The sequence below is a fragment of the Solanum tuberosum genome, unplaced genomic scaffold (assembly GCF_000226075.1).
Source record: "Solanum tuberosum cultivar DM 1-3 516 R44 unplaced genomic scaffold, SolTub_3.0 scf00153, whole genome shotgun sequence".
In the NCBI taxonomy this organism is placed as follows: Eukaryota; Viridiplantae; Streptophyta; class Magnoliopsida; order Solanales; family Solanaceae; genus Solanum; species Solanum tuberosum.
Genome location: NW_006239082.1, coordinates 656451 through 681644, shown reverse-complemented (window position 1 = coordinate 681644; position 25194 = coordinate 656451). Strand labels below are relative to the sequence as shown.

Here is a 25194-nt window from a genome sequence, read left to right as displayed (position 1 = left end):
GAGGGTTCCAGTACCTGATTTATGAAGATTCTAAGTATGGTGCTACGGAGGGGATTGACGGACCGTAGATCGATCTACGGTCCGTCAATCCCCTCCGTGCTCCACACTTAAAATCTTCAAAAATTAGGTACTGGAACCCTCGCAGTATCACTCTACGGATCAACAGTACGGTCCGTAGATCAATCTACGGACCGTCAATGGACACCGTGGTTCCACACTTGGTCAGATTTCCCTGATTTTTCCTCCATGCCTTGCCTACTGATCTACGGTCATCACCTACGGACCGTGAATGGACCTACGGTTCGTAGATCACCTCCGTGAATGCCTTTCTTCTGCATTTCTTTCAGCTGTCTCTACACTTCTGCGCCTGAACATCTTTCCTGCAAAACATGATAAAACACATCAGAACCAATATAAAAAGGCCTTAGACACACACAACTTGTAAGTGAAATGTATTAGAAATACCGTAAACTCACGGTACATCAGTGAGCTGGAGTTCCAGAGGAGAGTGTGGACTACATGGCACCTCTGTTCACCACACCCACCCCCTAGATGTCACTAAGACAAAGAGGCCAGAGAACATGCATGGACCCACCCTCACTACAACAGAGCGCATAAGAGGGATGATCTGATTACTGCACGCATGTTTGGACTCGAAATGCTACGCTATCGAAATGGATTTCGAGCTTCAACTCAAGAGCAGTTGGACGAAATTGGAACGAAGTACCCATTGAATGAACATGCTGAGACATTGCTGGGACTCGGACTTGCATTTCTGAAGCTCGTATGGGATGATGTTCCAATTGATAAAGACAAAAGGCGAACCATGTCAGATAGTAAATCTGATTCTGATGCAGAGGAGGGTGACCTTTTGGCTATTGAGGACACCGGTGGTGATGTCGACATGGATGAATGATCAGGGAAGTACACCCGCCCTACTTTGTTTTCGTTTTGATATATGTCACACTAGGACAATGTTGCCTTTTTTAAGTGTGGGGTGGGAGTACTATATCTATGTAAATAGTTTTGTTTTGTTTTTGTTATTTTGTTTTGGGTTCCTTGGAAGTTGTTTTTGGTTCTTTGGCCAAAGACAGTCCCGTTGAACCGTATAAAAAAGATTTTATTTCTTAGGATTAAGTCAGTGTCATAGTTGAGTCAAGCCGCCTTATGATAAATGTATGACGACCATCTTAAGGGTAGTTTTCATCATTTGGGTCTGTAGGGTTGACTTTTGGCTAATGCTGGGCAGCTGCTTTGAGTTAGACTGAAAGTTGAAAACATTGGATGACTTTGTGTTGAGACATCTAGGCTCTTTTATGTGACTCTAAATAGCGTGTGCTTAAAATGAATTTGTGTCAGTGATTGGGAAGTAGTATGTAATAATCAGTTCTGAGTTGAATGTGTGCCAGGTGTGTAAGATTTGTGTATTCCTTGCCACTAATTGAGGTCCAGAACTTGCCTAGTGTGTCTGCATAGCGAAAAAGAGGATATAGAGTTCAGGAAGTGATATAGGCATTTCTTTGATAGCCTTGATTGTGCTTTCATGTGCCCACCTTTATGTATATCCTTAGTTAACCCCTTCGAGCCTTGAACTTATTCTTTGGTAGCCTAATATGAAGCTAATGTCCGTTCCTTCTCTGGCCTATCAATTTGATCAAAAAGATCCTAAGCACTTTGTGTGAACAATAGTGAAGGAAACGAAAGTTGAGTGGCAAGCCCCAGCATAAGTCTGGCCTATAAAAAAAATTAAAAAAATTGATGAATTAATCTAGAATAAAAATAGTGGGAAGAAGTGAATTAAGTGCCTTACAACAAAGGGCCAAATGGTCCCAAGAAAAGGGGAATAAGAAGGAGGCTACTAAAACAAGGTTAAAAAAATGAAGTTCGTCTTATATTAAAGTGCTTGGGAATGCAATCACTATTTATATCCAAAAAATAGTTCCTACCTATCCCCCAGGCTAGATTACAACCCTTAAAAGACCTAATTGATCTTGAACTACCGTATTCTCAAAAGTTGTGATACAGTACACTTAGGGCAAGCCTATGGTTCGTTGGTTGTGGCATGTGAATTCTTTCGAGAGTGTGAGCGAAGTTTGCTTCCCGCACCCATTATTGTATGAAAAATTTATGTGTGAGTAAATCAGGGTGTTCATTTGTGGTAAGGGCACATGTTTAATAAGGTCTGATAACTAATATATATGTGGATCCAAAAGTTGTGCATAAGTTTGTTGCGTTATAAAAGTCTATTGTTGAGGCAAGATTGTCTTGCTCAAGTTGTCCTGATGAATGCATAGTGTTTGCCATGTTGTTGTGAAGCTCTAGTAGTTATTGTGGCCAAAGCTGGAATGACTTTAGAGGGAAGTGTAGTAGAGTCGTCGTATGTTAGAAAGTGAGGAAGTGTTCGAGGACGAACAAAGCTTTAAGTGTGGGGTGGTGATCTTAGGCGTATTTATGCGCCTAATAACCAATTTATCCCATATATATAGCTATGTTTGAGAGCACTTTCCTAGTCGGAACTGGAATTTTAGAGTCTTTTGATGTCGTTTCCTCTAACCAATATGATTAGATGTTTCAGGGTGAAAAGCAAGAAGAAGGAGCTAAAAAAAGGGAACACAAAGGTCGGAAAATAGAAGACGAAGTTGCAGAGGAGAATGGCCAAGAAGCTAGAAAATACACTAGGAGGGAGCAGCTCCGCGTCGCGGAGCTGAAAATAGAATGCAAAAAATAAATTCCACTAAACAATAGAGTGCACGTCAGGAACGCGTTGCGGAGGAGATCCTTTTGTGCACAAATTGAAGCGAGGGAATAGGTCCGCGTCACGGACCTGGACCCAAAAAATGTGTCACGTGTTTTATTCCAGACTATAAATAGTCTAGTTGTATTATTTTATCATTATCTAATTTTTAAAAGATGTGAGAACATCGATTTGGACGATTTTGCTAACACTTTCTAGGGCTTTTCTTCTACTCCTTCATTTTGGTAAACCCTTTTATGATCCATAAACATTATTTGATGATATTTTGTTCCATGAGTAGCTAAATTCCCTTATTCTAGGGTTGTAGCTACGATTAATGGTGTAATAGTATTTTGTTTCTAGTATGAGATAGGTTTTCTTGTGATTTATGCTTACATTCTTATTTAACTATTTTAATGACTGATCAACATTAAAATAAACTCATTGTCCACTCTTGAATTCGGAAGATGAATAGAGGGATAAACCAAAGAATGTGAGAAGCGTGTTCATTCTAGGGTAAAGTTTAGAATGTTTTGTATATAGGATAGTCTTATACCTATATACCACGCTTGATTAATATGCAAGATGATAGCTTAATGCTCCGCTATTGATTCATGCCTATCCCCGCTCAACGATGTAGTTAGGTTGTCGATGGTGTTAGGTGATTAGAGGTCGGGAGATAATGATCGTAAAATGAACCTTGAAAATCCATAATGAGGTTAACATGTGGAATGCTAGGATAAATTAATATTATGCCGGAAATCGGTTTATGCTGCAACCCTGGAATACTTTCCCACATTGTGAAATTCTCTTGTTTGAAACTGTTTGATTGTAGTAATTAATTTTTGAGATTGTTCAACTTAGGAGATACAAACAAATTTCTAAAATTGTATGTCACATAAGTAAATTTATTTTAGACATAATAAAGTTGTTATTTGTTGATTTGAAGTCCTTTGGGTTCGATAATCCAGCTCGAAAGGGTCGCTATACTACTTGAGAGACCACGTGCACTTGCGTGTGCTTTTGAACGCAACAATCAACCATAATCTTTTAAAGCATTTCCTCCACGCTCATGTTACCTGGTTGATAGTTTGGCTACTTATTGGGCTGCTCCATTTGGACCTGTTGTTGATATCTTTGTGCATTCCCCTGGGGTCTAAATTGATTTTGGCCTTAAGCCTGATTCTAATTTCCTCCCCATGAAAAATTTGGATGGTTACACTAGCTGGGATTGTAAGAGTTTCCATAGTTTTGTTGGCCTCCTCCTCGTTGTGCATTCCCTACAAAATTCACAGAATCCGGGTTTGCACCACATACCTCTTCACTATGATCACCACCTTCGCAAATTTCACACCAAGTTCGTGGTTGTTGGACTACATTCACTTGAGCTGGTTGTTGTCCCAATGATAGATTGTTGAAGTGAGTGTTCATCATGTTCTGCATCACAACAATCTGTGCAGTTAAAGCAGTCACTACATCTACTTCCAGCATGCCTGCAGTTTTCTAAATCACGGGTTGCGCTCCTCCTCCTTTCCATTTGGGGTTACCTTGTGAGTTCTTGTTCAACAAGGTGAATAGCTCAGCATAAGTCTTCTCCAAAGCCTGACTACCTGCAGTTGAATCAAGTAAAATTTTGGTGTTAGGCTCCAATCCTTCAATGAAGGTACGGACCAACACCACGTTAGCCTGATGATGATGTGGGCAACTCATCAACATCGATTTAAACCTGTCCCAAGCTTGGTACAACTTCTCTTCTCCTTTCTGTTGGAAACTCAGAATATCGCTCCTTAACTTAGCTGTTTTCGCAGATGGAAAAAATCTAATAAGGAATCTCTGTGCAAGATCGTTCGAGGAGGTAATGGAGTTAGCAGGCTCAAAATTTAACCATCTTTTTGTTTCCCCCAACAGAGAAAAGGGAAATAAAGTGAGCTTTACATAATCCACATTCACTCCAGCTGAAGTGTAAGTATCACTGATCTCAGTAAGTTTTGGAAGTTGACTGTTGGATCCTCGTGTGACAGACTAGTGAATTGCCCATTCGTATGCAATAGTTGCACCATACTCTGATTCAATTCAAATCTTCCACCAGATTCAAGTTTCTGAATGCATGAAGTCACATTGGTGGTACGTGGGATTGCCACGTCTCTTCCTTTCATCTCAACAATTACTGCAGGTTCTTCTTGCTCAACTCTTGTTACCGGAGATGATAATTCATTAGCAACAAGAGGGACTGGGTAAGTGAGTCATTTTTGCCTTCTCCGGTAGTGAACAAATCTTTCCGGTTCAGCTAGAGGCTCTACCAATCCTTGATCGTCGTCCAGTGTGGAAATTCAACGCAACCTGCAAAATGAGTTGCTAAGATCAAGTTGTCAACACTTGCTTTATAACTTCAGAAATTAGAAAAATCAAATACTTCCTAATTCTAAAGTCCCCGGCAGCAGCGCCAAAAACTTGTTGCGGCCAAATTGCACACGCAATTGTACGTGGTCGTTCAAGTATTAAAGTGGCTCTTATAAAGAGTTGGGTATCGTACCCACATGGACTCACAATTAGAATCACTTAATTTCCCCCAAACATTCAGCTTAACACAAGTGTTATCAAGATTTCAAGAGTTATTTATTTTATAATCTAAAAGTTAACCAAAATTACACAAGCGTGATTCAATTTCAAGGGTTCAAACAATGATTGGGTAAAGTCTAGGGCTGCATCTCTTATCAGGATTCATGCAATTTATATTATTTAAATGGATGTTTATCAACTATCAAATCAAAAATCACAGGGTTAGTAATATGATTATGGTCTCCCGACCTCTAATTGCCTACGATAAATGACAACCTGGCTACATCGTTGAGCGGGGATAGGTTGGACCAAGTACGGAGCATTACGATTTCTTCCAGTATAATGACTAAGCATGGTTCTAGGTATATCCCTATCCTAGATACAAATTAACCCTAACTATTAAGAGAAAATCATACTCCCTATTCCCCACGTTCTATCCTCTTATTCATCTCCCGAGTTCAATTCGGACAATGTGTTTATTTCAATGGTGATCAGGCACGAAATATGAAAAACAAGAACATAAGAGAGATTCATATGATAGTTAAATGCAATATATAAAAACTTAATCAATTACAATCATCATATAGCCACAGCCCTAGAACTAGGGTATTTAGCTACTCCTAATAGTATCTTTGATCAAGCAATGTTTAATTATCATAAAGAGATCGAAAGTAAAATAGTTTAGGAAAGAACCCTTTAAAATGATGAAACAGCTCTTCCAAATTGTCATTCTTCAAAACCCAGAAAAAGAATGTTTTAATAAAATAAAATATTAGACTATTTATACTAAAGTTGAACCGGCCAAAACTGGCAAGTGTAGGCGCGACGTGGAGCATTTGCTCAGATTCGTTTCATGGCCAATATTCCTCTCCGCGACACAGCGACTTCACGGACCACTCTGCCTCAAATCCTCCTTCTTCAAACGAAAATAAAATTCCTCTCTGCGACGTGGAGAGGGTACGGACCCTTATGTTTGGAAATTATTTCACGAGCAAGAATAGAATTCCTCTCTGCAACGCGGAGAGGATACAAATATTCCTTGGAATTCATTTCTTCCTTCTTCTTCCTTGCTTCTTTTCAACGTGAGTCTTTCGTGTTTCCCAATGACCATTTCAATGCTTATTTCTTCATTCATGCTTACCTACACAACTAATCATGTTGGTTAGCATATATATAAACAAAAGACTCGACATGACTATAATTCAACACAAATTGATTCCAAACTTGGCTTAAATGCGAGTATTATTAGGTTCTTAGGCATATAAATACGCCTCAGATCACATATTCTAGAGGTTTCTAGAGCAATAAGACTTCAAGGTCATTTGCCTCTCAAATTTTGGGGAGAGTGTGTCCAAAATGTTGTTTACATTATCAATAGATTGCCACTGTCTGTCCTGAATGGCAAATCAGCTTTTGAATTACTGTATGGTAGATGTCCTTCTCTACAACACATGAGGACTATTGGGTGTTTATGGTTTGCAACCATAACAAAAGGAGACAAGTTTGAACCTAAGTCTGTGGGGACAATTCTCATGGGATACTCAACCACTCAGAAGGGATATAGGTTATATAACTAGTTGACTAACCGTTTTTTATTAGCAAGGATGTACACTTTCAGGAATCAATTTTTCCTTTCCAGCTATTGCAAACTGGCAAGCTGACCTTGTTTCCAAATGGTGTTATGACCATTGATTCAGCCCCCACTCCTGTTGTTGTACCTGATCTAGCACCTATGAATACATCATAAAGTCCTCAACATGTTGATGTTAATGGATCCACTGATGTGGTGACTGATGTAATTTCTCTTACTTCAATACCATCTCTTGTTCCTGCAGCTGTTGTGGAGGTTAGAAGATCTACCAGACCAAAAGCTCATCCTTCATGGATGCAGGAATATATTTGCAGCTATAAGCCTCACACAAGTTCTTCCAACTCCTGTCAATATCCTATTTCCAATTACTTGTCAACTTCAGGCTTGTCTGGTACTTATCAAGTTTTTCTCACTAAGCTTACTTTCTTGAAAGAGCCTCAAAGTTATGTTGAGGCTATTTTGGATCCTACATGGATTCTAGCTAAGCAACAGGAGCTTCAGGCTCTCACAACAATTGGTCTTTAACTGATTTACCACCACATAAGGTGCCCATTGCTTGCAAATGGGTATATAAAATAGAGTACAAGGCCAATGGAGATGTTGATAGATATAAATCCAGATTAGTGGCTAAAGGTTATAATCAGCAGGAGAGACTAGACTATCAAGAGACCTTTTCTCCTGTGGTAAAAATGGTCACAGTGTCCTTTGTTCTTGCCCTTGAGGTGTATATGCAAGTACTATAGGGATTTCCCAGCCAGGGGGAGAATAAAGTATGTAGGCTGCAAAAATTCCTATATGAACTCAAACAAGCCTCAAGGCAATGAAATTTGAAGCTTATTGAGGCATTACTTGATTCTGGTTTCACTCAAAGTCATTTTGATTATTCCTTGTTCACAAAGAAGTTGGATACAAGAATAGTGATCATACTAGTTTATGTGGATGACCTCCTAGTAACAAGGAATGATCATCAACTCATTTTGGAAGCAAAGAAGGCACTGCAGTCTAGGTTCAAGATAAAAGATCTTGGTGGAATGAAATATTTCCTTGGGATTGAGATTGCAAGATCAAAGCATGGTATCTTGATGAATCAGAGGAAGTTTGTTGTGGACCTGATCACAGAATTGGGGCTTGCAGGATCTAAACCAGCAACTACTCCTATGGAATTTAATCAGAAGCTAACAACAACTGAATTAGATGATCACATAGGAATGAATGGAGATGAGAAGTTAGAGAGTGCAGGACCATATCAAAGATTGATTGGAAAGCTCTATACTTAACCATGACTAGGCCAGATATATCATATGACATTCACACACTCAGGCAATTATTGCATTGTCCAAAGAGGTCTCATATGGAGTCCGCCTTAAGAGTTGTGAGGTACATTAAGAATGCTTGGTGTTCTTATGAGTTCAAAGCAGTCAAATGAGCTCATAGGTTTCTGTGATGCATATTGGGCAGCATGCCCTATGTCAAGAAGATCAGTTACAGGTTATGTGATGAAGCTTGGTGACTCACTAATTTCTTGGAAGTCTAAGAAACATACAACTATATCCAGAAAGTTCAGCAGAAGCAGAATGTAGAAGTATGGCATCAGATTTATTAGAAATCATATGGCTTATTGGGTTATGCAAGGAGTTGAATGTGAAGGTTCAGTTGCCAATAACTTTACACAGTGATAGAAAATCAGCAATACAAATTGCTGCAAATCCCATTTTCCATAAAAGGACAAAACACATAGAAATTGATCTACATTTTATCATGGACAAAATTCAGGAATGAGTGGTCAAGACTGAATATATTTCTTCAAATGATCAAGAGGCTGATCTGTTCATTAAAGCTCTAGGGAAAGGACAACACAACTATCTTGTAGACAAGCTAGGAATGATCAATGTCTCTGCATCACCTAGCTTGAGGGGGAATGTTGAGAATAACAAGTGACAACACATGGATTGATGACATGGAGGATTCACTTGGATCAATGACATGGCACAAATTAGTTAGTTAAACTAATTATTGTTAGTACAGTTAGTAGAGGTACAACTAATGCAGCTTAGTCGGTTAGACAAATGTACAACTCAGCTAGATTAGTTAGATGATTTCATTTTGTATTAAAGGATAGCTAGATACTTTTGTACTCATTACGATTGAATACAATTTTCATTTTCACATTTTCTCTTCTCTTAGCTTAACCAACTCTCTCTTCATCTGAGTTAGGTTAGATCTGAGTTTCCTCCATTAATGGAAACTTCTGCATACACATGAATTTCATCAGTTTGTCACCCACTACTTCAAGAAAAGGATGCGGCGAACCTTGATCGCGGAAGTGTATCATGTTTCGGGATCGAAGCCGTATTTCTCTATCCAAAATATTCAATAAAAATTAACTAAAAGGAAAAGGTTAGATTCGTAAGAACATGTCGAAAGTAAAGGTGGTAACCCCAATATTTTGTGGTTGGCAAAAGGCTGATTTCAAATAGAAAACTGAATGAGTACAGATGCAATCTAATCGTGGTTTTCATACAAGACGTAGCCCTATGAGTTTTCTTTCCAACACCGCAAACCGCTTGTGATTTCGTTAGCCTACATCGAGATATGCTTTTTTTTCATGAAGCTGCACAAAGCTGGTGCAGTCAGTTCATCAGAACTTTAAGTTGATTTCAAAAAATTACCCGAGTGAATCCGGGAGTTGTTTGATCGTGATTTTTGGATATGTTGTAGCTCTACAAGTCTAATTTATGAATAATCAAATGGATTACAATTTCGTTATTCCTACATCAAGATATTATTTATTGTCGTGAAGACGCACAAAGTTGGTGCATTCAGTTCATCAGAATTTTAAGCTGATTTCAAAAAATCACCTGAGTGAATTTTGGGAGTGTTCTGATCGTGATTTTCGGATATGTTGTAGCTCTACAAGTCTAATTTATGAATAATCAAATGGATTACAATTTCGTTATTCCTACATCAAGATATTATTTATTGTCGTGAAGACGCACAAAGTTGGTGCATTCAGTTCATCAGAATTTTAAGCTGATTTCAAAAAATCACCTGAGTGAATTTTGGGAGTGTTCTGATCGTGATTTTCGGATATGTTGTAGCTCTATGAGTCTAGTTTGTGGAAAATCAAACGAATCACGATTTAGATATTGCTACAATGAGATATGAATTTCTGCCAAAGTCGCGTTGAGCTGAAGAAAAAGTGATGAAAATCAGAGTTGGGAAAAGGACTTACTTGAGAGAGAAGGACTCAATTGAACTTGATGACGCAACAATACGATATACAATCACCAGGAGAATGTGGGTATATACAGATTTCAAAATATGGAGACATCAATTTCTTTCCTACGAATTGTAGAAAATTATAATGATTGAAAGTTTAGTTCCTACAAATTATGGAAGTTATGGTAAGTTTTCATAAGAATTAAATTATGGAAAATTTCCGTAGGAATCAAGTTATGAAAATTCCATAGGAACCAAATTATGGCAAGTTTTCATAGGAACTAAGTTATGGAAATTCCATCGGAATCAAACATGGAAAAAAATCCTGAAAATCGAGTAAATAACATGTAAAGTTTTCCCAAAAACTAACATGGGAAGTAAATTTTTTTTATCCCGAATGAAAATAGACTCATGTAATAAGAATTTGAATTCCTTACGTTTTATTCAAGTGATCGAGCAAAATTGGAGAAAAACCTGACGGCAGGGCATTCAACCCCAATGAAAGCAACACCTAAAATTTGTGTCGAAATCACAAGCTCCATATTACCAAGTCAAGCTTGTAGACACAATCCTTGCTCATCGAATTGGCGGCCATTTTGTAGCTGATGACCCAAATGAAATTATCAAACTACGAAGAAATGCCAAGTGATAAGTCTTCATGAGCTGGAAACACTTCAAATAAAAGATGAGTTGGTAAACGATCGAAAGTCAAATAATCTCTTACAAATTAGAGAATGTTGTCAGAAAGACTCTAGTATATGTTGATTTGGATAACTTCAACATATCAAATATAGTAATTTCTCATGAAGTTTCAAATGTTTCACGAAAGATCAACTACGTGAAAAAAATATTTATTTCACAAATACTTCAATGCTTGTCTTTACAAGATCGATAAATCGAGCACCCCAACAAGCATCGAAGTAGAGGACATTTGTAGATAGTAAAGTTTTATTGATAAATCCATATTAAATTCGGATTAAATTTTAAATTCATGATACGTTGACCAAGTCAAATTATTGGTTAATAAAACCGAATTAATACTTAAGTCAAAATTATATGACTTAAATTAAGTCCAAATTACATTTGGGTCAGTCCATTAAGTTAACAAGACGAGTCCAACTCATGTTCTTCAAGCCCAACGGCCAAACTTGCTTAGACCAAAATACCCCTAAAACCGTACCTTAAGCCTATATAAAAAGGTCTTCATAAGACCAGAAACATATACATAAATACATAGAGAATCGTTGCTCTTCAGTGGTGATCTGGAAGTCTTCCGCATACAAAAAAGTCTTCGTTCCAAGTGTTGAGCCGCAAGTATTCCATCAAATCAAGAACAGTCGTGAATAGAAGAATTAGGGGATTACATATCTTTTCTTAAAGATTTCATAAAGATCGTAACTTTTACATAAATTCAAATACTCTTGTTTGCTTGCTATTTTCCTTTCATGTTTGTTGTATTTCAGGGACGAAAATTTAAATGCATACAAATAGTTTATCTATTTATGAGTTTTTTACGTTATGCTTCAATAGAATGAATTCGGTAAGGGTAGAATATGCATGTTAAGAAAATCCAAGTCCCATTATTACTTGTCATCTTCGGATTTGAGTATACCACTATTCAGTTAACTCTTTTAGCCCAAGAGGCTCAATAGTGGATTCACATCATATAGATAGGTTCGATATTTTGACATGGCATATACATCCCCTCAACTGGATTATAAGTTAGACATCATTAACTCATATAGTGTATATCAGTTGTAAGAAATTTCTCAATTAAAAATACTATTTATGATATACACTTAACTTATCATCATGATTTCTCAAATATGACATCTTAGATCTATTTTCAGTTAGGGTTATATATTTGAAAGAAAATTCTCAAATGATATTAATACATTGATTTCGAAATAGCTTTCATTTATTTCACTATTTATTTATTATTTATGATGATAGAAAACTCATTAGTTCTTGTTACATGTTGCCATCCAAAATGATTGTATCTAGTGTCACCTTACACACTCATAACATTTGATGTATTTAATTTTATTATCACTCATATAGGAAACTCTTGTTGATAGCAAAATAAATATTTCTTGATTTATTGTATACAATCATATATACAGCATATAAATAAAGACATATGGGCCTATTTACAATTGGTCCAAAATAACATGGGCTAGAAACCCTAGTAACCAACCCTAATCAATCTGGAAAAATAGAAAAAACAATCTAACCAACTTTCTCCCTATATAAATCTGGCAAGTATTTGCTCTCATAATTTTGGTGTTTCTTCTCTCTTTACAACCATTTCTTTTACGGAAACAAACAATCGATAGCAAAAGCAAAGACGGTTACCGTATTTGGATCCAGAATATGGCAGATGAAGAAGTGATGGTGGAAGCAACAAGCCCAGTTCCATCAGATCATCACAAGAGAAAGCTGGAGGATTTGGAGCTGAACGCGCCTGAACCACACACTGAAGTTGGGTCGGACCCGAATCCCGAAACGGTGTCCGATTCTGTGCCAAAACTTGGAACAATTGAGGAAGAGGCTGCTGATGTTGATGGGTCTGAACCTAAACGACCTCGTTTGGAGGATAAAGCTAATGGATTGGGTATTTTCCTCGTTTCCCCCTTTCGTTTAAAGCTAACCCTAGTCACAGTTTACATTGTTTTAGTGTCTTGCATTGTGATTTTTGTGCAGTTCTTTTTGGGTGTGTAAATGTGGAGTCTTCATATTGGTCTTCTTGTTAAGAGCCAAAGATGACGATTTCGGTTTTGTTATGTGGTTGCTTTATTTCTTGCATTCTGGTGTGCAATGTTTTAGGTCTTTTTTATGAAATTCTTGTGGTGGAAAATACTTGAGAAAGGGAATTGGGTTTTTGTGTTGAACTTGAAGTACTGAGTAAGTGGATATGTGTGAAATGAATGTTTTGTATTGAGTTCAAATGTTGTTGGACAGTACTTTTAGGGGCTGCAATTGTTGTTAAATGTGAAAAGTACCAAAATTATATGTATAACCAGTCCGTTTAGGAAATCTTATTACCTTCTTTACCCGTTTTCAGCATCCCAAAATGGTTATGAGGAGAAGGTAGAGGAAGAGTCAAAAGTAGATGATAATGAGCAGCCTAGTATTCATCCAGAGGTTTCTCAAGAAGTAGCCCAGGAGGCTCCTGAATCCTGGAAAGAACAACCTGCTGATGATAATCAGCAAACAGGGGATGTTGAACAATCTGATGCTAAAACTTCTCTTGAGATAGAGAATAGTACTCAGGCTGATGAACCATCCAAAGGTGACATTCAGGAGTCTGAGGCAGAGAAGAGTACTCAGGTCGATGAACCTTCTAAAGGTGACATTCATGAGCCCTCAGCTGAAGTGCCTGGTGACATTCAGGAGGAGCCCTCAGCTGAACCTCCTGAAATGGAGGGTGTGCAGCTTGATCAAGAGCATCCAGCCTCTGATGATCAAACAATTACGCGCAAAATGGAGGTCCCCAATAATAAGGTGATGAAAAGATTTGTTGAAAACAAAAGAAATCTTGTTTTGCTCCGACTGAATTTAATATTCACCTAGTGGAATAATTGGCTAGGCATGTGGAGTACTTCTGGGGTGGGGATGAGATGATGAGCGACCACTTAAGGAACATGTTTAGGAAGTTATCTTTCTCTTATTTGAGGAACTTTGTTTTCCAAGAGAAAATGTTATTCAAAATGTTTTCCACACCATGCAAAGCGATGCCCGGTATTTAAGTGGATCCCAAGGCTTAGCTCTAGTGGAAAAAGGTGGAGGATTTGTGGCTTAGGTCGCAGGTTCAAGCCCCACACCATGCAAAGCGATGCCCGGTATTTAAGTGGATCCCAAGGCTTAGCTCTAGTGGAAAAAGGTGGAGGATTTGTGGCTTAGGTCGCAGGTTCAAGCCCCACACCATGCAAAGCGATGCCCGGTATTTAAGTGGATCCCAAGGCTTAGCTCTAGTGGAAAAAGGTGGAGGATTTGTGGCTTAGGTCGCAGGTTCAAGCCCCACACCATGCAAAGCGAAGCCCGGTATTTAAGTGGAACCCAAGGCTTAGCTCTAGTGGAAAAAGGTGGAGGATTTGTGGCTTAGGTCGCAGGTTCAAGCCCCACACCATGCAAAGCGAAGCCCGGTATTTAAGTGGAGAAGGGTAGAGGGGCAGGCCCATTATCCACCGAGTTTAGAAGGCTGTGATTGGTCCAAAGGGCGGGTCACAGACGAATTTCTCGGTTATCAAAAAAAAAAATGTTTTGACCAACAAAATATGGAAAAATTGAACATTATTTTGGTTTGTGCTATCTCACCTTGGCCAGCATTTGACTTGAATCTAATGGAGCTCTATGTAAAACTGGTACAGGTTGGCGTTCTTATTGGAAAATCTGGCGATACTATTCGATACCTGCAATACAACTCAGGTGCTAAAATTCAGATAATGCGCGATGCTGATACTGATCCACATGCTGCCAGTAGGCCAGTTGAACTGATTGGAACATTGGAAAATATAAATAAAGCTGAGAAATTAATAAAGGATGTCATAGCTGAGGTATGTGGTTTGTCTTATTGCCGTTTCCTTTTGTTATCTTCCCAATTTTTATGGTTTGTTAATCATGAGTCCAATGTTGTGATGAACTATTCACTCTCTAGGCTGATGCTGGTGGTTCTCCTGCACTTGTGGCTAGAGGCTTCGGCACTGTGCAGGCTGTGGTTGGAGAACAGATTGAGATACATGTTCCAAATGAGAAGGTTGTATTTTTGACTTGTTCCCCTTTCTTTTACCTTTCATGCCCTCATTTTGATTGAGGACTTCCTGAGAGTGGAAGAGGTTATTGTTTTTTATTCTTTAGTATCCATGATTGGAAAGGACTCTTCATATTCTCCTCTTGCTGTAGGTTGGTTTAATAATTGGAAAAGGTGGGGACACTATCAAGAGCCTTCAGACAAGATCAGGGGCACGAATTCAGGTATTGATAACACCTTATGATTTTGTTGGCACTTTTTGGTGCAAAGTAGTTTTTTGTTAGAGGCAATCAAATTACCTGTGGCTAATAACCAAAACAATGTTCTACTATTGCCCTAGCTGGTGCCACTTCCTTCTGATGGAAAAGAATCTAAAGAAAGAACAGTACGTGTGACTGGTGATAAAAAGCAAATTGAGATGGCACGAGAGATGATCAAAGAAGTCATGAGTCAGGTTTGTCTAGATGTTCTGCCTTATTCTTTCCAGTGGGCTTGTGTGAGTTTCAATTAGGTGGCTTTCAATGCAGTTCTGATATTTCAGATCAAATATTATCTCATTTCACTTGTGGTAATGACTTTTTCTTAAGTACTTATAGTTGACACTTAAGATCTCTGCAATTGGGTTAGAACCTGAAGCTTTAGACAGAAATGTATGTTTTAGGGATAACTTTCTGCAAATTTTGGATGCATATTTTGGAATTAAGTAATATAATTATATAATGCAACGTGTTCTTTATATTATTTAGTATAGTTTGAGCCCCTAGGGCTTTAGTTTAGTGGCAGTTGCGCAACATATGATGTGTGGGTTAGGCGCACATCATGAGTTTGAACCTTGCGATGGACAAAAACTTGTGTTTAAGTAGAGAAGTATGGATGAATGGGACCAATGAGTTTCAAAAAATTCGCCAGAGGGCCCTCCGAGATTTCCCGATTATAAAAATCACTTGGTATGTTCTGTAAATGTGCTACTTCAGTTGAATTTGATGCATGTGTCTTATTAAATCTTGTAGAATTTAACTGTCGCATCCCAATTTCGGCATTTAACAGTTGATTTGTACTTGTACAAAATGATGATTTACAAGTTCAATCAGAAGATATATGTTAAGAATGAATGTAGTTGGGCAGATCTTCTGAAGTAATAGTATGGCTATTACTAGTAGGAGGGTATCAGCAAGAGTTTTTGGAACATTGGTATGCTTAATAGTGTTATTACTAAAGGGGCTTGAAGTTCTCTGCATACAAGGGCTTGCGTCAGTGTGGCAACTTCTTAATGGTTTTACTTGAGGCACCTGTTTAGGTAGAATATAATACTGTACTAATTCCTTGCTATTCATTGTTTACAAGTTCCAGTTGGTGACTTGCTTTGCTCGATCTGAACTGCTGAGGGAATGCATTTTTGTACTTAGGATTTAATTAACTTCCTATCTTGTAGTGGGTTACTATGTTATGCATGGTGATGAGTAGGCACTTTGCATTAGATGAAGAAAATGTCACGATGAGTGTTTGTTGAACATCCATTAAAGTTTGCGTGCCAAGGTCAATTGCATACAGTTAAAGAGAATGTTGTGTTGGGATGTCGGTTGCCATGATTTATATTTGTCAAAGAGTGCCAATTTCGAATTGGTTGGCTTTAAAAATGCAGATTTGGATTTTGTCTTTGACATCACAGCATTGCGTTGGTGTAGCCATAGACAACTACTATTCACTCTCGACCACTGAAGAGAGGTATCAAGCATTAACCCCTGCCATTGAAGATGTTAATAGTTGGTAAGATTGCTTCGAGACTTAAAAACTAAAAATGATAATAATAGTAAGGTTTATATTAAAAGAGTACTCTCTTGATACCCTATGCTCTGTGCAAGACACCATGTTGCAGAATGTGCCATCATTAGTTAAATCATCTTTATTGAGTGTATTATATCCATGATAAAATCTGATATCTTATTATCTTAAGCATAGGATAATTCAATAGTCGACCTGTTGACTTGCATTAATACCTGGTTATGGAAGTAGGATGACTGTCATGGTATTACACAAGTGAATGCAATAAAAGAGGTTCTTCTAATCAAGACTGAAGATTGATAGTTCTGCCTCTTGGATACTATTTAGATGTGATTTTTGAAGATGCTTGACATGTATGTTCTAAAATTCAGATGATGGTTTGTTTAGTTTATCTGAAATAGTATCAGGGAACATCAATTTATTTCTTGTTGTGCTTTCTTGCTAGTTTGATGGGCGACTCATCTGATTGTTTTGGTTTTTGAGGTAACTGTGTTCCGTATAAACAGTTGTCTTTGATTTTTTCTTAATGCGTCTTAGATTACTACTGTTGCTTTAATCTTGTCTTTTCATCAGCATTCTTGCTCTCATTTTTCTTTAATGTGTTTTATTGTAACTCAATGCAAGTACAATCTGTCTATGAGTGTTGTCTTGCAGTTATTGCCCTGCTACAGTTCAAGCTTCACAAGTTTCATTTACTTCATTCCCTGGCAGCTATGCCTGAGTTGCGTATTTTATTCTTATACTTTTTGTTTATGTTTGCAATTTTTTTGGCTAACTTCTCTAGTTGTCTTTCTTTTCACAATGCTGTGTGATAGCCTGTGAGGCCAGCAACTCTCTCTTCGGGTTATGGTCCGCAGCCATTTCGCCCACGTGGCGGAGGTGCCCCCCCTCAATGGGGACCCCGTGGTGGTCATCCTGGGCAGTTTCCAGGTTATGATTACCATCAAAGAGGACAATACTCATCTCGCAGCCCACAATATCCACCTCCTGCCTATGGAAATTATCCTCCACAACAAGCACCAAGAGGCGGATTTGGTCCAGGTTGGGAGCAAAGGCCTCAAGCCTCTATGCAGGGCCCTCCATCACAGGTTGGTGGTTATAACTGATAATTACAGCAGGCAAGGTATATGGCCAATGCCTCTGGTTTTGCTTTAGTCTAAATTTCATGCTCATGCTTCTGGCTCTTCTATGGGTTCACCTTCTCAGGCAAACTACAGCTATGGGCAGCAACATGGTCCAGATTATGGCCATTCATACCCTCATCAGACACAGCATGGACAAGGCTATGGACATGGATACACTGATGTAAAATATGACCACCATATGGCACCACAAAATCAGTATGGAGGACATGGACCTTCTCAGCCAACATCTTACCCTCAAAGTGGTGCACATCCCAGCTATGGAACCCATGAGCAATACGGTAAACCTCCTTCCTATGGTATGCATCCACAGGCTTCGCAACCTTATAGCCATCCCAGGGCTAATCAACCCGGAGATGTGCCATATCAGGGTCCAGTTCCATCAACCCAAGGGTATGGTGCTAGTATGCTGCATCAACAGCAATATCCATCCATTGGGCAAGTGCAACAAACTTACCCTACATATGGATCTTCCACTGCTGCTGATGGATATAATCATCCACAAGGTGCTCCAGCTTCTGGTCCTGGGTATCCTCAGCAAAGTGCCCAGCCTATTCCTGGATATGGTCAGCCTGTGCCACAACAACCTCTTACTTATGCTCAAGCAGCCCCTGTTGGAGGTTACAGTTCCTACCCTTCACAGCCCACTTACACTGAACAGCAGGCCACAAACAATGCAGGCTATGGTTATCAGGGACCAGTTGATCAAACTTACAGTGGTGCTCAGGCTTCAACAACTCATAGTGCACCATTTTCTGGACTGCAAGCTTATGCTCAACCAGCTCCAGTCCCTTCTTCAGCCCCGGCTCAGCCTGGTTATGATCAATCCATGACTCAACCAGGTGGTGGTTATGCGCCTGTACCTGCTGCTGGTTATGTTAAGAGTGTTTCACCCCAGCCTGGTTATGCTCCTCAGTATGATGCTAATCAGATGTATGGTGCCCCCAGGTGAAACTTTCTTGTTCTCTGATGAGATTGTTTCAGGAGAAGTGTTCCAGTGTTCTTGTTCGCTCTAGGCTGTTAGTTTGTACTAGTTTGAATTTCAGATCAGTATCGCACATGAAATATTTGATTAGCGATAATGTCTACTGTCTTTCTTCTTTTTGTCCTCAGCAATATAGAAACACTTAATCATAAATGCTAAGGATTTATGGGAAGTAGGTATTTTCTGCTTTAGAAAGTTTTCACATGTGCAACTGTTGTGCTAGTTGTAGAAGTTAATATGTATTTCAAAGTCTTACCTTGGTAAATTTTTGAATCTTATTGTTAACAATTTATCTTTGCAAGTGGTGAAGATGAAGAGATATTAGCAGGTGATTAACCATCAATGCTCAATCTTAGCATTTTGTAGATATTGAAAGAGATGCCCTTGAATGCCAGATTGCAGTCTATACATGGCTGTGTGAGAGATTGAGTGTTTGGAAAGAGTTTATATTGGTTGAAGTTGGAAAAGGTAGATAGTGTTTGAATGTGAATTTCATGTGATAAAAAGGTAGTGACCTTCAACTAAAACTTGAGCCATTTCACTGTTAACAATCTCAGATGACATTAGTCATCAATTTAGTATCTCGTTTATTACTTTGCTAGGTGGTAGTAGGTTATCAACTTATCTATATTCTGTTGCTCATGTGAAAGTGTTTACCAGTTCATTCATACCTTAGAGAGTCTTGAAATCATTATAACATTGTTTACTTAACAATTCACGTGAAACATATGATCATTTACCGTGATTTTATTTACTATTATTGTCAGAGGTGGATCCAGAATTTGGAGGTGTGAAATAAAGAGCTCACAATGTAGAGCAATTTCTGTTAAACTTCCGAGTTGAAACAATCAATATCTATGTAGAATTTAGGGACTTCCTTTCTGATTTTATATGAATGAATTTTGGTTGATTTTTCTGCGTTAAAACAAACTAAATTAGCTTTTATAAAGCCAAATCGACATAGTGGCTGGGCCCCATCTTTAAATCATTATAACATTGCTTACTTAACAATTCACGTGAAACATATTATCATTTATCGTGATTTTATTCATTATTATTGTTAGAGGCGGATCCAGAATTTGGAGGTATGAAATAAAGAGCTCACAATGTAGAGCAATTTTTGTTAAACTTCCGAGTTGAAACAATCAATATCTATAGAGAATTTAGGGACTTCCCTTTTGATTTTATATGAATGAATTTTGGTTGATATTTCTGAGTTAAAAATCGACAGTGGCTGGGGTCCCATCTTGAAATCATTATAACATTGCTTACTTAACAATTCACGTGAAACATATGATCATTTACCGTGATTTTATTCACTATTATTGTCAGAGGCGAATCCAGAATTTAGAGGTACAAAATAAAGAACTCACAATGTAGAGCAACTTTCGTTAAACTTTCAAGTTGAAACAATCAATATCCATGGAGAATTTAGGGACTTCCCTTATGACTTTATATGAATTAGTTTTGATGCATGTGCGTTGCACGTGACTATCAAATCATGTAGTACACTATAAAAAAAATATAAATAAACATTTATAAATGGAATGATAAAGTATAAGTATATATGAATAATGGATGAAACTTTCTTTTGATTACTAATGAAAATTCATATCAACAACATCCAAAAAACACCTCCATTTAAAGTTGGGAAAACATAGAAAAATCATAGTTTAAAAATGTTAGGAAACTCCTCCATTTAAAGTTAACAAAGGGTATTATGAGCATGTGCTTATTGTGCCTTGTTATAAAAGTCACAACCCTTTAGAAAAGTCACAACTCATCGGAAAAGCCACAACTCTTTGGAAAAGTCGTAAGCATTCAATGTGAAGAAACTATCTTTTAATATAATATAAATAAATAAATAAATATAATATAAAATATAGAAAATGTACTAAATTGGTTGTTTTAGAAGAAGAAGAAGAGTAATAGAAAAACTTTAAAAATTGTAGTTTAAAAATGTGAGGAAACCCCTCTTTTTGTAGCCAACAAAGGGTAGTGTATGAAAAAATATTTATTCTGCCTTATCAAAAAAAAAAAAAAAAAACTCACAACCCTTCAAAAAGGTCATGACTCATCAGAAAAGTCACAACTCTTTGGAGGAGTCTCTACCCTTTGGAAAAGTCACAACCCTTTAGAATAGTCATACTCCTTTGAAAATGTCACAACTAATCAGAAAAATTATAACACTTTGGAAATGTTACAACCCTTCAATGTGAAAAGGTATCTATTTTTAATATAATATACTACAATAAAACCTCACTAAATTAATACTCGATTAATTAATAACCTCTCTAAGATAATATTTTTCTCCGGTCCTGTAGGGCCAATGAAAAAAATTACACATTTCGATAAGATAATAAGATAATATATTTTGAGAAGACCTCTATATAAATATATGGTCCATTAATATTATAAATTAATAATTCTTTTAAAAGTAAAAATGTATCTAAGACAATTTAGTAAAATATGATTCTATCGTGTTCTATTTTTTGTTAAAATTTAAATCGAGTTGATGCTTATCTCTAACTTTCGTAATGCATCCAAGAATTTCGGTGTTGTCTATCGAACTGCATTATAAAATTATGAAGAGTTCTAAATGCGATAAGTACTTCCTTACATGTAACTGATTCCAAATGTATTGTATCATTTTTAACTTTATCATCAACATTATTTTTTCGATGGTATCCACAATTTCTTCTAAGCTCTGGACCTCTAAACATGTATCATTTACACCTATCCGACAAGTTTTTAACATTCATTTTATTGCGGTAATCGAGATCATTAATCTTGAAGTTCAAGAATGACGTTTTCACAAGTGGGTTCATTTAAATTCTCTGAGATTTCATCATCGAATAAATTTTATGGTGTTGAAACACTCTTTAAATTAATAAATATTAATTTATCGATTAAATAATACATCTATAAAATAATAATATTTCATGGTCACACATATATTAATTTAGTGAGGTTTTACTGTATACTATAAAATAAAATAAAATAATATAATACATTATATAATATAGAAGATATACTAAATTTGGTGTTTTAAGTTGGGAGGGTGGGTGGGGGGGGGGTGTGTGTGTATTATAATTATTTAACATTTAAGTTAGGTAGTTCATACTTTTAAGGTAATATAGATTTTGGTTGATTTTTCTGAGTTAAAACAAAGCTAAATTAGCTTTTATAAAGCTAAACCGACATAGTGGCTAGGGCCCCATCTTGAAATCACTATAACATTGTTTTAACAATTCATGTGAAACATATGACCATTTATCGTGATTTTATTCACTATTATTGTCAGAGTCGGATCTAAAATTTTTAGGTTGTGGATACTATATTGTTATGTTCATCAAATCGATCAAATATTAACATATTTTTATCCGTGTAAATAGCAGCTTGAGACGAATTTGTTTGATTATTCTTCCAATTTATGAGATAAATGAATCCAACAAAAAAGAATTATGATTTTGCACAAAAAATATTTTTTCAATAATATTAGTATTTACATAAAATAAATAATAAATAAATATACCATTAAATTATAACTGCACTCGACGGGTTTTCTTATTCTAAAAATACTCAATGATGGCATAATTATTTATCTATATATATCTATATCTTCTATACTACCTTAAAAGAGTGAACTCACAAACTTGAATGTTGAATTACTATAGTCTATAATACACCCAACTAAAAATACTCAATTTATTTTATTTATCAATTTAATTAATTTTGTTATATTAAAAGTAGATACCTTTTCACATTAAATGGTTGTGAATTTTTCGATATGTTGTGATTTTTTCAAAGGGTTGTGACTTTTTTGACGGGTTGTGACATTTCCGAAGTATTGTGATGTTTTCAAAGGGTTGTACTTTTTCCGATGAGTTGTGACTTTTACAATTTTCATCACATAAATACTTCAATATTATTTATATCATTTTAGAACATTACCTTTTTAATTAACCTACATATTTTATTTATTAAAAAGAGACTTATTTCCTACGAATAGTCAAAATAATTTCAGCCTCCAGTTTTTTCGGTCATAAATCATAACCATTCACTCCTTATAAATTCTTGGGGATCTCTTTTCTGTGACAATTTGAGATAATTTAAAATTTTCATAAGCAATTCATCCCCAATTCATTGATATGTTTCGCCGAAGTTCTGAGCATTGAAATTTAAGTATTGGCTTTCAATTAAAGAAGAAAAGAAGAGAACAGAGAAGTGTAATTAACTGTGAACTTTGCTTCACACAAAAAAACTTCTGTATATTGTGTGCGGAGAATTTCATTTTTTTTTCATGTTTTGTTTCTTTAATTAATTTCTTTTGTGTTTTCATTTGAGATAAAAATTGATAATTAATGTTCACATAACGAGTGAACAGTGACGAACACACACATTGGTCTATTTTTCTAATAAAATTAATAGATCAAGTTCTGGGAGAGACAATACTAATAAAAAATTACAAAAAAAGGCACATGATTGGGGGTAAGATATTTCTTCTTTATTTTTTCTATGTTCTATTCTTTTACCCTGAAACGAAGGAGTTTCTTCCTGATTTTGCTAAAACAACGTGCATCAATGTAATCAATTGAATTACTTGTTTTGATGTTAAGTCCACTATTTCAAAAGTAGATTTTCACTTTTACTTATAATATGGTAATATAGCCATGATAATAATTATTTTTTCATAGACATGTAAGTAAAAATGAACGAAGAAAGTAAAGTATTTATATATATATATATATATATATATATATATATTGAGTATGAAATTTATTAACTATGAATTTCCTTTTGTTTTGTGGTCATTTTAATCTGAGAATGTTATGTCACGAGATACGCTCCTTGTTAGATAATAAAATAGTGATTGATCATAAAATGATCTTAATCAAATTAAATATTCTATTAATAATACTTCAAATTTTATTCATCTATTAATTTTTTATTGAAATAGTTTAATGTTTTATATCACGATACAACTTCTATTAGATACTAGATACTTTTATTAGACAACAACTACATGATATGTATGCAACATAAAAAAGGAGAAGACTACAATTCTGCATGGATAAGGAAGAAAATTAAAGAAATGAAATATTTTTCACCATAGGTGATGTTGTTCATATATATATATATATATATATATATATATTGTAACACCCCATAAAATTTTTGAGCTAGGACTCGAACCATCCTTCGTTGAGAGTAAGATTTTATCAAGGAATATGAAATTTCTTAAGTATTAAGGCCAGGTCACTAGATAGCACACATAGAGTTCCAAAAAGAATTAAAGAGAATTCATTCAAGTCATTCCTAGGTTTTTTAAGTTTTGGGTCAACTTCAAACGGCCATAACTTTTAGTACATGATGAGTTAGGAGACCCACAAGATATCAAATGAAAGATCTCTGAGTCCTCTTTCCAACACCACCAAGTTTGCTAATTTTCGAGCTCGTAAGAGGGTGGTATGACCTTTTGAAGTCAGGCTATCCATTTAAGGAAGGTTACCCGAAAATAGGAGTGGTATTTTAGTCTTTTCGTTACCCCACTTATTCTAAACGTGAATTACACCCAATTAAGGGTCTAAACTGATTAGAATCATTTTCATTCATCCCCAAAAGTGTTTAGGTTTTTAAATAGAAGATTCAAGAGGAGAAAAAGTTCAAAGTTTCAAGCGTTCGTTCAAGCAATTCAAGATTTCGCCAAGAACCTAGTTATCTGAGGTATGCAAGCTTCCATAGTGTTGGGTTTTTCACCCACACGACAATCATGAGTTTCTTTTGCGAATCTATCCATAAATATTGAGAAATTTAATTTGTTGATGAGTTCTTGATATGTGTTCTTGAAGTTTCCTTATCGATTAAGTTTTGATGTAAGATTCTACTTGGGTCAACTTCAAACAACCATATCTCTAGAATATAAAGAGTTACATGGCCCATAACCTATCGTGTCAAACCAATTTCTGAGTAAAAAGTTATAACCATTTTAGTAACCTGATACAGTGCTGTTACGAATTAGCCGACGGGAAAACATTAAAAAGGGTTGTTTTAATCTTTTTACCTCCAAGAAAAACCCTAAACGAATTTCTTGACTAATAAAGGCTCAAAACAATCATATTTTCATCTTTTAATCCTTCATTCTCTTCTCTCTCAAACCCTAAGAAAAAATCAAAGACAGAAGACTCCATTCAAGATTCTTTCAATCTTTTTCAAGTTTCTTCTTCTAGGTAAGTCTTTATCCAAGAATTTCATCTTCTTTCAACTCAAATTTCTCCATAAAATTATGAATCACTAATGAAAATCATAATTCTTGGCCATAGAGGTTTCAAGAAACTAATTCAAGAATCTCAAGAAAGGTTTTCTTGATCGTTTTCCTCCAAGCTAGGGTTTCAAGGCTTCTAATCAAGTTCTTCTTCAAGAAACTTGTTC

At 36.3% G+C, this 25194-nt stretch overlaps 1 protein-coding gene across 1 annotated transcript; it reads left to right on the top strand.

Moving 5' to 3' along the window:
* The first annotated feature begins 12320 nt into the window (after positions 1-12320).
* Positions 12321-19060, top strand: LOC102583099 (far upstream element-binding protein 2). The gene is made up of 8 exons (XM_006353531.2): positions 12321-12717; positions 13168-13607; positions 14474-14659; positions 14761-14859; positions 15006-15077; positions 15194-15307; positions 17451-17723; positions 17842-19060. Exons 1-8 carry the CDS (start codon positions 12477-12479, stop codon positions 18727-18729), a joined length of 2313 nt encoding a protein of 770 aa, XP_006353593.1. The 5' UTR covers positions 12321-12476; the 3' UTR covers positions 18730-19060.
* Positions 19061-25194: the final 6134 nt, after the last annotated feature.

Excerpts from the sequence above, each read along its gene's own strand:
- LOC102583099 (XM_006353531.2), top strand. The coding sequence starts at position 12,477 with ATGGCAGATGAAGAAGTGATGGTGGAAGCAACAAGCCCAGTTCCATCA. Across the intron at positions 15,078-15,193 it reads GATCAGGGGCACGAATTCAG|CTGGTGCCACTTCCTTCTGA; the intron begins GTATTGATAACA and ends CTATTGCCCTAG. Across the intron at positions 17,724-17,841 it reads TGCAGGGCCCTCCATCACAG|GCAAACTACAGCTATGGGCA; the intron begins GTTGGTGGTTAT and ends TCACCTTCTCAG.